Consider the following 15,813-nt stretch of genomic DNA (forward strand, 5'->3'; position numbering starts at 1 on the left):
GGGTAGTATTTTTAATTCTGTACGAATTGATTTTCGCAATTTATTCCTATAATTTTATAATTTTGGCAATTTTAGTTCTTTTTCGACCAATTTGGCCTGAAGTTGCAATTTACTTATAATTTTAGTCATGCAAATAAACTCATGCAGGACAAAAAATGCGAACTCCCTAAGTTATAGGACTAAAAATACCAATGCCTCCTAAATTACAGCACTAAAAGTGCAATTTAATTGAGTCATCTGCACATCATATGTAATTTTTCGGCCAAATTGGCCCAAAAAGGATGGAAATTATCAAATTTTTAAAATTACAAGACTATATTGTGGAAATCTATTCGTACAGGCAAAAGTACCACGCCCATAGTAATAAGACTAAAATTGAATTTTTTTCCCAATTATTTACACAACATATATTGCAATAATCAAGTCGTAGTAAACGAAATAACGTATAAGAAAACAGGCTTCTACCAGTCCTTACTAATAGCAGTTTTTTGCATAACATACAATTAAGGATAAACTTCGATAATAGACCTTAATCCCAAAATTGGAGAAATCTTATAATTAGTGAAGCCAGCATCAGAAAAGAGTTTTGCCCATTCTATTTCTTTTCGTTCTCTTCCTCTAAGTATAGTCATCATCAACATGTCAATGAAGAGTTGAGTTTCAACAGATTTATGGTCGGCGTTTTGGTCGTCTAGTACCATCTCAATGATGACTACCTTTCCTCTTTTGCCATTACTCGTTATTGCTGCTTTGCATTTCTTCAGGATCCCAACACATTCCTCGTCGCTCCAATCATGCAGTATCCACTGTGAAACATTAATGTTTTAGTCACATATGTATATTGTATAATAGTATTCGTTTCACAAACTTTTTCATTTAATTAGCCAAAGTAATATGCTTGTTCCTTTATCTTAATTTCTGTTACTGTACTTAAAATAGTGGCTTAGAGCTTTCAATAATCCAGATCATGGCTACAAAAATTCTCATCAAGAAAGTAGAACAACTTTGTCACCTATACGGCAGGTGTTGAAATATAGGCCAAGGACATGAATAATATACATATGGGTTGTACAGAGGGTTACGCACAAAAAACCATCTCGTGCAACATCAATTCAACAACTAATTCCCCCAGTGTTAAAAAGAGGGAAAAATACAAGCAATCCCGTTTAACACCCGCTTGGTGCGCGACCTCCTGAGTTTTGTTTGTAAAATGATATTTGTAGCCCTAGTTATAAATCTTTGGATCTTATTTAATATGGGATAAATATTTTTTTAGTTTTATAAAATAAGGGTAGAATTTTTTTTGATACCACAACTATGGCAGGTAATATTATTAGTCCCATAGAAAGTCAAACTCACACCTTTTTAATCCCAAAAGAATATGATTTTAGGACTTCTTAGTCCCAAAATCAGAATGAGTTTTTACTCCAAGAACACAATGCACATGACTTTTTCGAACTAAAAATACATGATTATGAGTTTTATGGGACTAAAAGCGACACCTTTCATAGTTATGGAACCAAAATAAATTCTACCTTTATTTTATGAAACTTAAAAAAGTATTTTGCGCTATTTAATATATATATCAAACCTCCAGCTTTAATAAATAAATCTACTGTCTACCTTTTCTTGTTTGACTTAAATGAATGGATCAGATTTTAGCAGTGTATATACACATATATAAATTTATATATGAGTATTATACTTGTACTAAAAAAATATTTATACAAAGATAATTTATATATATATATATAATATGCATATATATATAATATGCATATATGGCCAGGGGGAAATCCGGAAAGAGGAAGGAGAGAAAAAATATTGTTTTATTATTTTATTTATATTTTCTTAGTATATGTATATATACTATATATATACAATTATCAATAAATTTTCTATTAATATAAAAATAAAAAATTAAAAAAATAAATATGGTGCATAAATCAAGAATATAATTAAAATAAAATGTGTAGGTTTTTCTATTTTTTGTGTTATATTTATCAATAATATATATACTGATAAATGAAAATTAATATCATTGTATTAAAAGGAACATGACATGTATTGACCAGCCACTACAAAAATGCAATTATGGTTTTTCATAGTTAATAACAAAATAGTAATTTACTAGTTATTGACCACAGTCATGTAACGGTTATTGGTCGTGGTATCTATGAGGGTGGCTAAAACATTTGCCACGATTTTACTTTTTTTTGGTGGAAAACCTATACACTATGTTTGTTTTCATTTTCAAGTTATCTCCGGGACAAGTTAAAACATACCCAATATTTGACATCATTCAGAAACACTTTATTTATGTGTTTTTAACTGTTTTAGCATAAATATATACACATATATATACATAAATATATATAAAAAAAGACATAATTTGATAATAAATAGTAATTTTTGTCTCCCAAAACACAACATTAAACATATAATATTTATTTTAAATTATGTCCAAAAATAAATCCAAACATACATACAATCTCTAACATACACTTATTTATCTTTGTTTTTCTCTCAATATCTCCATAAAACACAACAAAACACTCAAAAAATGAATCCAAACACTATATATATTTTTACATCGATGTCACTTGAACGCAATCAAGAAAAAATATTTACCATGATCTTTAGTTCATAACTATTAAAATTATAGTCAGTCATTTTTTTTTCTAGCGAGTGATTTGTGCGAAATAATATATCACTATTGCTTACCATATAAAATTTGGTTCATTCATCTATATAAAGAAAAACTCAACCCATGTTAAAGGGGTATTTTGCACCTTTTCCAAATTGTCAGGAACCTACTCCTAAATTGCAAATTTATGAAGGATTTTTGTGTTTTTATAAAGTTTGAAATATGAAATCTAATATCAATTTATAGTAGAAGATCCAACCTAGTAAAATAGCATGATTAAAATTGCAGACGTTCTTAATTAACTTTGGGAGTAAATCAGTAAATGTTCGCCTTCTTTCTTGCACAAATATGTGGAGGCGATGGATACAAAAAAAGGTAGGTCATGGAGGAATATGTGCATTTTTGAAGCATATATGCATACCTTGAGTACAACTGCATCTGCTGGAGGAATGTACTCAAACATATCTCCCTCAACGTACTCCAAGTTCCTTGTCCCCTGTAATCCAGCAATAACAGGTGCAAGCTCAAGCACCAAACAATGAATTTGTGGGAACGCCTCTGCTATGGCCTTGGCCAAAGTTCCGGTGCCTCCGCCAACGTCTACGATAGAATCCAAACCCTCAAACACTTGCCTACAATCTCTGGTAATCGCGTCGGCCACCATTGGAGTATCACATGCCATGCCTTGGTCAAACAAATGGCTGAACCTTGGGTTCCGCTCTTTCTGCTCCCAAATCGAGGTCCCATTATTAGCAGTATGAAACGCTGTATGATACTCAGTATTCTGGAACCATCTACTTAAATGCTGCCACGGCTCAGTTAGGATCGGATCTAGTTGGGAAAGTACGTAGGCCTTCATGCTCATGGTATGGTCTCCAATCAAAAGGCGTGAAGCAGGTGTAAGAGAATAGGCCTCCTTATTACATGAATCGATCTTTTCCAATACAAAGAAGCCCGAGTGAACGAGGATCCGCATGAGACGGTACACACAGTCCGCTTTGGGTTTGTCGGCACCAGGGAGAGCATCCACCAGTTCAGTGAGAGTCATGGGGCGGCCATGCTTGTGGATGATGTCGGGGATGCCTAGCTCAGTTGCGCATTTTAGTGACATAGAGTTTATGTAACTGAACACCTGGTTCCAAATGTGAGCTTGAGCTTCAAGTAGCTCAGAGGATCGCTCTTGCTTAATCATTTCCATATCGTTCTTGATCAATCTATTTCGAGGGTACTCTGTTTAGCTTTAAAGATCCTAAGTTGAAATAAATGGGTGCCTCGAGATGGATAATTACAGAACTTATTTATAGAACTAATTTATCCAACTTATAAAGTTGAAATTTATTGAGACAAAACATGTTGTAATAAGAATATTCCAAACACAAGCTAAAGTTCAAAAGAAAAATGGACATAAACAACACATTATTTGCAAATCAAAGGTTGCCAACCTTATTAAATTGAATAATTGCAAAATTTATATTTGAGCGAGTACCTAATCAGTTGACCTTATTTCATACATATGAAATATCCGTTGCATACGATTATTATATTCGCTCGTGGAATGAACATTTTGAACATATATACATAGAATACTAACAATTGCAATATTAAAATTTTAATAAGGATAACATTATTGTTTGATTACGATAAAGTATTAGTAATAAGATTCATATGGGTGTATATAATATTAGGGAAATGAATAAATAACATAAAATACAAATTTAAATATAATTGTATATAAAATTAGGTTGATTACACTCAGACTTCCTCTAGAAACAATAAATTACATTTTTACTCAAATATGAAATAACACTTATACCTATCTGAAAATTCTCGATTTACAAAACTGACGATGTAAGCAAACGGAAATATATAAATTTTTAATTTTGTCCCTCTAGCATTCCTTTGTATATTTGTTATACTTATAAAGGAATAAATGTAACATATATATAGAGCGAGAAGTTAAAATCATTATATTTTTTCTCTATAAGTATAAAATTATTACATGAAAATATTAAATGAGGTAAAATTAAAAATTTATGCAAATTATTTTGCTAACATCAGCATTTTTTTGTCCAAATCCTAACCAAAGAAGGTCGGTAAGACGAGTGAACTTTGGAGGGATGTAAGTGTAATTTCAATTTTTTTTTTAAAAATAAGTATATCTTAGCCCCCAAGGCAATCTTGACGAATATGCTCCGGGACAGAAAATGTGTTTCATCCAACAAGTTTGACACCAAGCTTGCTCCTTGATTGTCTGAGGCTTGAATCCTCAACGATTCCTGATCAGCCAGTGCCTTCCTTTTCTTGCTCGTCTGGCATCGTGGGGCTTGTCGGTGCATTGTCTTTGTATTTTATCTGTGTGATTATGTAATTCTACAAAAAAAATGGCGTAAGTGATCAGAGACCGTCAAGAGATGGCTTTGATACCATGTGAATATGTGGCTTTGTTGAGCACAACCATGGACTCTTTCTTGTTTCTTGAAGAAGCACAGTACACTGAGCATATAATCTAATAAAAGAAGAGAAAGGTTTCTTGTTATTTCGACCTTTTAAATAGAACCCAGATGCTAATGGTTAATCAACAAATTTACTATTCACCTGTAAACTAACTAATTGCTAAGCTAACTACTCTGGAAGTGTTGCAACTTATAAAAATGCACTAGCATTTCTGTTTACTAATAAAAACCTGCTTGCCAAAGTACAAGAAGAAACGCACTTGCACTAATAAAAGTGCTAAGATCAGAAAACACGTTCAGTGAGCCAGAGCCTTCAGCTGGCTGCTGTACTTCTATTGGTTCCTCCCAGCTTCTGCAGCTCTAATTAAATGCATATCAATGATTATTATACCCTAAATTTATAGAGGAGTAAAGCTATTTTATGCATTTTGATTGATTATTACATAATTTATTTTAGTGGAATATCATTATTTTTATAGCTTTTGTATTGATTACATATCTAGATATGGACTTGAGAAAGAAACTATGAACAAAAGACCCTCAATATACTTAATTATATTCTAGAGGATTTTAGAAATATTTTTTTGCTGAAAAGATCATTTTTGACATCTAGTTGGTCCAAATGCTTTGGGCATAATTTTTTGGTTTTCTTTTCAGTTTTCACCAATATCCAAGATCCAAAAAAATGTATCTCCTAACTGGAAAAACACTAAATCATATATCAAACGAGGCTCTCGAACAATAAAAAAATACAAGCAACTTCTTGCAATATTGTAAATGAATAAATTATTATTTTATAAAAAAAATAGGAATTTTTGCTTTCGTATGTTCTTAAAAATGCAACAATTTACCCCCCTTGAAAAATTCCAGCAATTTATGTCCTTCAAGAATTTATTTGCGTAATTTAGTCTTATAATTTTGAAGTTTTGATAATTTTAGTGTTTTTTCTGTTGATTTGGCTGAAAAACTCATGTGACTTGTTGATGACCCAATTGAATTGCAATTTTACTATTATCAATCAATTCGTGTAGGACCAAATATCAACTTCTCTAAATTATAGGACTAATATTATATTTTTTTCCATCTCCATATATCTATATATAAAGAATACTAATCACTGATATTAAATCAAACAGACATGACAACTTGATAACAAAAATGTTGTTAACACTGGCTAGCAATGAGTCTTCAGAAATTGTGCAGGAAAATATCTTATGTTAACCACGAGAAAAATTATAATTTTAGTCCTGTATAAATTAATTTTTGTAATTTAGTCCTGTAATTTATAATTTTGGTAATTAATTTAACTGGAAATTGCAATTTACTTGCAATTTAGTCCTGTAAACAAATTCATACAGGAACAAAAATGCCAAATCTCTCAAATTATTGGACTAAAAATGTCAATGCCCCTGAAATTGTAAATTATCGGGTGATGTGCAAGTCACATGCAATATTTAAAAGATGAAAATTGTCAAAATTTTTAAGTTATAAAACTAAATTGCGAAAATCAATTTATACACGCCCAAAATTAAAACACTTAAATTACAAGACTAAAATTATATTTTGCCCGAACGCAAAAAGCATAACAGGAAAACCCAAAAAACTCCATAAGTCATAATAATGCAAAACCAGGACCACACGGGGAGCCTTTCACGGCAATATCTGCTAGTTGGATGTCGACAATCGCCGAGATGAGGTGAACTGCCACAGTCATGGCAAAACAATCTGCCGCATCTGCATCCACGTGTAGGTCAAAATATTAGTCATTGGAATATTAGACATTAAAAATATTGTTAGAATCACCTTATCTGCAATAATAATATAAAAAAAGAGAAATAGAATTTTTCGTCCCATATTTTAGAATTAATACATTGTTCGTCCAATTAGTATGAGATTCAATCGTCCCATAATTAGTTATAAAAATTCTCACTTTTAGTCCTTTTTTCATATTTTATTAGTATTTTGATGGGAAAAAAAGCACATAGCCCGTTAATTCTTTAGCCTTTTCAATAACGGCGACGTAATAGCTCCTTTTGTGTCAAAATAATAAAAGAATCTGACCAATCAACTAAAAATGAGATTTTTTTGGTAACATATGCGACGATTAATAAGAATATTGTGAAAATGCAATTTCCACTTAGGCTTTAATGATCTTATATATCAACCACAAGAATAAAATTCAATACAAAGTCCAAAATTTAAATAGATTAATATTGTTAGAAAAGTATAAATTCGCTCAGTTACTATAGTCTTCAGCACATAGCAACAATTTTTACTGCATCAAAGCAAAAATTCAAATCGGTTTTTTTTTTTTTTTTGTTGTAAAAATTAGTTCAAGAAAATTACATCGGAAACATTCAACAAAATATCATCCCTATAGAAGCGCGCAAAAGAAAACAAATAATCATAAAGCACAATAAACACATATAAAGTTATATATATACACCTACGTACATTTATAGTTGGAAAATAAATTAAATTACTTGAGCTCACTTCATGAAAGTTAACCAATAGTTCAGACATGATTTTCTCATAATAAGCTTTAAAATTCTGCTCAAACACGATTCAATATTAAAAAGAATAAAATATACTAGAAAATATTAAATTATTCGAACTTGAGTTGCATGCTATGAATTTATAAACTAAAACTCGTTCCACTTTGATTCAGTTATTCGATTTATTAATTAAATCAAGCTCAGAAACAATTTTTCAATTAAGTCGATAATAATTCAAACAAAATTAAAAGACAATGTGTTTGCCTTGGGTTGGTTCACTTACCTGCAGATAACGTCTCGACAGCCACTGATACGCTCGACGGGCTGGCCACAATCGGGGCACCTAGTCCACTTCATCCTCTCGAGGAGAAACCCGAATCGCCTCTCGTTGTAATCCCTAGCTTGATGGCTCTCGCTGCACCAATATCCAGCGTGCCACGGAACCCTACAAGCATAGCAGAAAGGCCTTTTGCATCCAGGGCACAGGCATCTCTTCACTGTTTCATTGCACTCATTGAGGACCACCTCCGAGCAATCCATATAAGGGCAATAGCACTTTTCCGAGCCTGAAACAACAGAACGGCAAAGGCAGTCGCACCATTGTGTGAAGAGCCGCGGTGGGATCTTTGCTCGGCAGTCGATAGGGTCCAGGATTTGGTGGCAGGTTAATTCGGGGCAGTTAATGGTGGATATAGTTTCCTCGAGCTTTGCCTGGATGTGTCTGGTTACGCAACTCATGCAGAAATTATGCACAAAATAGTTGTTCGTGTGCTCGAATTTCTGGCATGAGGGTTTGGATTCCAGGCAGATCTCACATGTGAAAGCAGAGGCCTGGATTTCTGATGATTCTTTCTCTTCATGGTTCCTCATGACGCAGTTATGCAAGAACCCTAGATCTTCGATTCCCTTTGTGAACTAATCAGACTAGCAAGATAGTGGAGGTAGAGACCAAGACAATTTACGGGATTTCCCTATATTAAGATTGATGCAAAGTTGTTAATCATAAAAATTGAATTTGTACGGCTATTATCATGATCAGACTCGAGAAACTTCGTATATAGAGACTTCTTGTACTGATTGGAGTCCAAGATTACTCGGACAAGGATTACAGGAATCCTTCTTAAACTAAAGTGCTTAATTAGCCATGGTAATTTTTTTTTTTTCAAAACAAAGTGCGTAATTAGGACAAAGAGTTTTTCTAATTGTTATAATCTTTATGTACAATTGCAGTTTTAGTCCCTCAAAATATACAGGGACTTATCATCACTTTTGATCCCATGGTTGTAGAAATAGTCAAATTTAGTCCCACGAGTTAACTTTTTGTTGCAAAATTCGCTATTGCACGTGTTAAAAAATGGGAAAATAATAATTCTCCTATGATATGGGATGTATGCAAATTATTACTCTGTGAAAAAGTTATCAAATTGTCTCAACTTTTTTAAAATTAAGTAATTTACCTCTTTGACCCTGTTCGTGTATTACATGCCCCCTTATACTATGAAAGAATTTTAAGAAAACAATATTATTATTATTTTATATAAATATATAATATATTATTATAGAAAAATAAGGTATTATTTTATATATACATATATAAAATTATATAATGTATAATATTTATAATAATATATATCTATATTAATATAAAAATAAATCCCACCCCCCATCCCCTCCCCTGACCCGCCGCCTACCCCCCCCCCCCACACTTTTCTTTTCTCCCTTCCATTGCAAGAAGTAGAAGATGGTTCATATTTGTGGAATAGAATCTATTGTTTAATATTGCTATAAAGATGTAAGTATTTTAGATTTTTTCGTACTTAGTTTTAGGTAATATTGTCATTTCCTAACATGTAATCATATTTAATTTGATCCTGAACTAAGCAAGAGGTGATGCAATCAAGTATCAGAAGATGTTCATGTAAGTAATTTTGATTCACTTTATTAACATAATATACTATTAATACTAAAATCAATTTGTTGGAGGACATAATTAGATTGCAAAGTCAAGCAATTAAGAGGCAAAGGTTCCAAGAATAAGGGTGAAGCCTTATAGAAGTGCCTTGGTCTGAAAATTAAATTGATGTGATCCTTGTCTATAAATTCATGATATCAACTATTAGAGTTTGTAGTCAAAGTGAATGTTTTAAGAGTAACTATGTTTTTCCACAAAGTACATCACAGAATAAAATCGATTTAAGCATAAGCTCTCTCAAGAAAATTTGCTTTCATTTGATAAAGTTGGGCTTTGAATAAGTTTCGTCTCAATATTATGGGACTCACCATATGACATTGTGTATCATTAAAACATGTCCAATCTCAGTACCATCTCCATATTCTGTTAGTTTGTTAAAATTGGCGCATGCATCTCATGTGCAACATGAAAATGAGCTATATTTTGTTCTATAACTTAAAAAAATGTGTAATTTTAGTACCATTTTTAAATAACGCTATACCAAAAAAGAAAATATTAATTAATAGAAAAAAAAACTTAAAAACAGTCATAAGCTTTTAATATTTTATAGATATAAATAAAAAACTTATGATGATACAGATAACGGAAAAAAAATTATTTTTGGTCCTTTAAGTTTGCCATCGATTAATATTAATCTTCTAACTTCCATACTTATCGATTTAAAGCCATTAATTTGCGGAAATGCGTATTGTCATCCTTTAGTGTACGAATTTGGCAATTGTGATCGGTAAATATCATGTGCAGGGCACATGCTATTTAATTTTGGAGATTTTAGTCTCATGTAGCATAATTCTATGACATGGCATTTGACTTGGACATTTTTTGAGGGAAAAATGTTAGTTTTTCCCTCTAAAGTTAATTCCCAACTAATAAAAAGGGGTGAATTAGATTTATTCCTCATTTTGCTTCCTTTGCTCCTTCTACCCGTCCCCCACAAGTCAGCCATGGAAGGACCATTTTTATGTTGTTGTGGGAAGAGAGCAATGGTAAGGACTTCTTGGACTAATAACGATCCAAAAAGGAGGTTCTATTCTTGCAAAAGATTACAAGGTAATTCTCTCAATTTTTCTTTTTTTGGTTTTCTTTCTTGGATTTGTTGCATATCTTTTCTGAATTTTTTTGCCTTTTTCGTGGGATTTTGTAGAGAGGGGTGTGGATATTTTGCTTGGAAAGATCCACTAATTTGTGCATGGGCAAAGATTGTGATCCCTGAATTGCTAGCAAAATATTCCTGATATGAAGCCAGGATTGAAGAATTGAAGAAAGTTGAAGAGGACTATGCTAAAATCAAAAGGATTTATAGAAAATGGAAATTTGCTGCTATATTTTTATTTGTTATTTTGTTGTTTATGTACTGTTTTGGAAAGGAAATGTTGATAGATTAGCATTGTTTTGTTGGTGGCTTGGTGCTGTTTTGTTGATAGATTAGTGTTGTAATTTGTTGTTTTGTAAAATGAAGAGTAATTTTTTTTTTCTATTGTTTATGTATTGCTTTGGCTATATAATTATACTATACTAAATTATTATCTAAACCTATATCGATAGAAAATAAATGCACCAACAGAACATAAAATAAAAATTATAGCATACTCCAACCAAAACTAAATACACCAACAATTGATAAACATAAAATATATCGCATTGCTTGCAAACAGACCGGTCATAAAAGAGCCAAAAGATGTGGAATATTTTTTAGTTTTCTGCTGCCAACATTAGAGCCATTTTTTCTTAGGCCAACAAAAGATTCTACACCAACACAAATCATATAGCAACAACATGGTTTCTACTGGCAAAAATTGTTCTAATCCAACACATAACATACATTAAAAGAACATTCCCAACTGCAAAAACTAGTGAGTGCTTTATATCTTCTTCTTTCTTTTGTTCAACTGATTAACAGAATTTGAAAGATTTGCCATAGTGATAAATATTTTTTCTCCTTTAATAATAAAAGGCTTGATCCTGAACTTCCTTATTCATTTGTTAACCTTCCACCTGTTTCAACGTTGACAAAAGGAGTTGGCTCCTTAAGTTCACTCCCTTTCGGTGTTGGAATTGTGCAGACATAGTAGGTGTAGGTGCAGGTGCAGCTTGCTTTAAAGACCTTTTGTTCTTCAATTGTCTAGATAAAGGGTATGCAGTTGGGACATGTCCCTATATACCCGACAATCAGTCATTAGAAACAACATAGATAGCAAGGAAAATAGAAAACAATTGAGTTTTTGAAGTTTTTAAACTTCTTGTTCTCATGTGGATTACCACATCAGGTTTTTCAATGGATGCTTTACCTTTTCTTCTAACCTACCAAGAACAAGAAAAACTAATGAGTAATTATTTAGTTTTTCAGACTCAACAAAACATAATGAAAATACTGGATGTATACCTATTGTTTTTGTGGTGCATCATTTGGAGGGACTTGACTACATACATCTAGGATATGCTCGTTTGACAAAATTTTGCTACGACAATGCCTAGCATTGTGACCTTGGATTCCACATTTGCCACACTTCAGTATTATTTGTTGCCTTTTAATTTTGGATGCACCTTCCTTCATGATTGAACCAGTTTTTCTTTTCGTCCTTTTCAGCACTGGCTCATTAGCTTTCAGTGTCTTTGATTTGGGAGGTCTATCCACTCTCTTCATAGGCTTTGGTGGGACATGTGAATTGAATGCACTCTTCTTCTATTCTTCCCTTCCATTGATTGGCAATATAGCATGCTGATAGGCCTTCAAATATGTATGCACCCTGTAACATTGGTGTGTGTATTTTTCTATATCCTTTCCTTGATAGAAAACGACAAGGTAAATCCCATTTTCTACAACCACATGTCCAATTCTGAAGGTCAACACTATATTATGTCCAATCGGAACAGGAGATTTGATAATACTTATCATCAGACTAATGGGTATGCAATCACCAAGTTTTTTAATATTCTTGTCAATGATCTTTTGAATTTTAGGACATAATGTCCTTTTTCATTTTTCCAAAGTTTTATCTCTGTTCACTTGAAGTCTTCTAATGAAATATTTCATTAACCATTCAAGTATTGACAATATTGGTTTGTCACTTGCTTTTAGAATATTGCTATTTAGGCATTTACATGCATTATTTAACAGAATATTACACCTTGGATAAGTAAAAAAGTGGGATCTGCTCCATTCTTTTGGATATTTTTTATTAATTATGCATAAGCCCCTTCATCCAACTCTTTCAATTATTGCATCCTTTGATTAAATTGATTAACTATTTTAGCTCTAGCAGCTTTTCACAACCCATTTGAAGCCAAACCTCTAAAACCAGATGTTTTAAAATTTGAGTGGAGATGCCTAACGCAAAACCCTTGTTTTGCATTAGGAAACAATTGCTGCAGAGCATCCACAAATTCCTTCTGTTTATTTGACATGAAGGTGTACTTACAATCTTCTTCAATGTGCAAATTCTTTTTCAACAGATTTAAAAATCCTTTTCATATCTCCTTGTTCTCCCTCCTTACCACAACATAACAAATAGGCAAAAAAATTGGTATTAGGGTCAATGCTAATAGCAGCCAATAACACTCCCCCACGAGGCCCCTTAGGGCGACACCCATCCACACATATTATTGGTCTACAACTATCCAAAAAGTTCATTTTCAATGCATGCAGACATACATAAAATCATTATTTTCAGCTTCCACATCACCCTCATCATCCTTATCTTCCTCCATTTTATATCCATACTCACTGTTTGAATCATCAAATGATTCACCCCTTGAGGAAGACTTATAATCATTCAAATTATTCACCCCCCTAAGCTCTTCACTTTCCTCAGCCACTACCTGCTCATTTATATATATTTCAACCTCTTATGTTCAAATTTTACAAATATATCTTGCAGGGTTGGATTTGTTGTGATTTCTTCATAAAATTTTCCTTTTTTATGAAATAAGTTTTCTCCCCTCTAATCCCCACATAGTTGCTTAGCTGATCAAAGTCCCAAGTCCTATAAATTTATACTCAACATGGTCAAATTTGATTGGTCTCTATTAGTTATTAATGAAAAATTGGCAAAAAGAAAATCAATCGGTAACAAAAATATATGAACTGCAGTTGTTTTCCTAAAGTTTTCAGATCATTAATTAAGCTCTGTGGAAGGGACAAAAAATTCCAAAAAATAGTTTCCCTTGCAGTGCAGCACCAGCTAAATGTATACCATGTACCAATAAAACAAAGGGCATAAAAAGACTAACTACGAGGGGTTGATATATAGTTTTAAACTTTTGAGATAATATAGATATTTTTCGTGTAAGCCGTCCTGTAATTATAGGTGTTTGGCTCGTTTGTCCTTTAATAAGAATGGAATTTGTGATTTGGTCCATTATCTTTTGTAACATTTGCGATTTGAGTATACATTTTGTTGGAAACTTTTAAATCTGTTGAAAATTGGCATGTGGAAATCATGTATCGGTTTAAATTTGAGGGAACATGTGACTTTCGATCACGTATGGTTTTTCAGCTAATTTTTGAGTTCTTGGTCGGACAATTTACAAAAATAATTTACCAAATCGCAAGTTCTATTTTTTAAAGGACCAAGTTATCAAAATACCTATAATTGCAAAAACAATATTCCAATAAAGCCTTCAGATTCATATATATACATATATATAAGAGGTTATTTAAAACTCGGGATAAATTACAATCAATGTTGTTGAGGTTGGTATAACTATAAATATTTTTTCATTATTTGAGAAATTACAAATAACCTTCTAATATTAACGTCTGTCTAACAACAAACCCATCTCGTTAGCATCCATCAGATTTCTACCTAATTTTTGTGGTGAACTAGCCAAAATACTCTTCTGGATTATAAATTATAATTATATATGTTTTGTATATTCTTTAAAAGTATTTTTAGGACTACTATTCCCTATAGATTATAATTATTTTACCCACCCCCAATTTTTTTTATTCTTTTTCAAATAATTTTTTAATTTTTAAAAGATTTCATCGAGAGTAAAATAGTAATGCCCACTTCACCGTCTATGAACTACATAATTAATTTTTATTTAAGGGGAGTATTTATATTATTTCAAATAAGAAATATTCATAATTATATCAAATCTCATTATAGGTAATTGTAATTTACCCTAAATCTTATGAAGGCATAAATATATCCATTTTATGTATATGCAAAATGGTAAACATTCATATTTTGTCTCCACAAAAAATAAGAAATTCCTACACAATTCACTCAAAATGGTAACCAATGTACACATAGATGTAAAGAAACAGATAAGACATTGTAGTTCACATATTGTCGATAAACAAAAAAAACCCTAAAATGCAGAATGATAAAACCTGTTCTTAAATAAAAATAACATTGAATTCCTTAATCATCAAAGTCGTCGTCGGAAACAGGTGGCGCAGGAGGCGCCAGTCCGAGTTCAAGGTCGACATCGTCAGGACGGCCAGCCATCTCTTCGTCGTTGGGATCTCCTATTTCATGTCCCAACAGTTGCAGCAAAGCAGGATTTTGCAATATGCGAACAGCTACATTGGTCACTTTTTCGCGCTGCGGATACAATAAAATTTAGAAGAAATTAGCTCATCGATCGTTTCAAGATTATATAAAACAGTAAATTGAATTTTGCCATTCGAACTATACTTCTTTTTATATTTTATCATCGAAATATTTTTTTAGGTATCAATTTATCATCTTAACATTGCGAAAGTTACACTTTGTCATATATGACCATAATTTTGTTGATTTTTCTGCGGAAAAATATGATATGTTGTGCATATGCGATAAATATCACATTACATAACCTTAGATATTACATGTGATGTTTTTCAACAAAAAACTTCATTGGAAAATAATTAAAAATGGCAAAGTGCAAAATTTCTTAAAGTTGAGATGGTATGTTGGTACAAAAAATAAATAAATAAATAAATATTAAAGTGTAAAGATGGTCATAGTTCGAATGATAAAATGTAATTAATCCTTATATAAAATGAAGAAAACCTCCTCATTTTTATGTGTTGTTAATGATAGTAAATTATACAATTGACGAAGGTTTAAAAAGATAAATTTTTACTAATTTTGAATTAAAATCATTCAATTTTAGCTTGAAATAGAACCCTATCTAGATTTATTACATTGACACCCTTGAGCTTCGATCAAAATAACATTTATCTCATATTTTTTTTACACTTACGCCCCATAGGGGGTGTAACTGTCATTTCGCAAAGAACATAAAATATTTATA

The 15,813-nt window shown here is 31.9% G+C and overlaps 1 protein-coding gene across 1 annotated transcript; it reads right to left on the reverse strand.

The window, feature by feature from the left end:
- On the reverse strand, nucleotides 504-8,465 carry LOC105172095 (trans-resveratrol di-O-methyltransferase-like). The gene is made up of 3 exons (XM_011093434.1): nucleotides 7,879-8,465; nucleotides 3,069-3,861; nucleotides 504-806 (listed from the first exon to the last, which is right to left on the reverse strand). Exons 1-3 carry the CDS (start codon nucleotides 8,463-8,465, stop codon nucleotides 504-506), a joined length of 1,683 nt encoding a protein of 560 aa, XP_011091736.1.

Source organism: Sesamum indicum, linkage group LG10 (genome assembly GCF_000512975.1).
Source record: "Sesamum indicum cultivar Zhongzhi No. 13 linkage group LG10, S_indicum_v1.0, whole genome shotgun sequence".
NCBI lineage: Eukaryota > Viridiplantae > Streptophyta > Magnoliopsida > Lamiales > Pedaliaceae > Sesamum > Sesamum indicum.

Bases quoted from the DNA above. Each gene is read 5' to 3' on its own strand.
- LOC105172095 (XM_011093434.1), bottom strand. From the start codon at position 8,465: ATGAGGAACCATGAAGAGAAAGAATCATCAGAAATCCAGGCCTCTGCT. The intron at 3,862-7,878 runs GTAAGTGAACCA...CCCTCGAAATAG, and splicing joins TGTCGAGACGTTATCTGCAG to ATTGATCAAGAACGATATGG. The intron at 807-3,068 runs GTATGCATATAT...AATGTTTCACAG, and splicing joins CAGATGCAGTTGTACTCAAG to TGGATACTGCATGATTGGAG.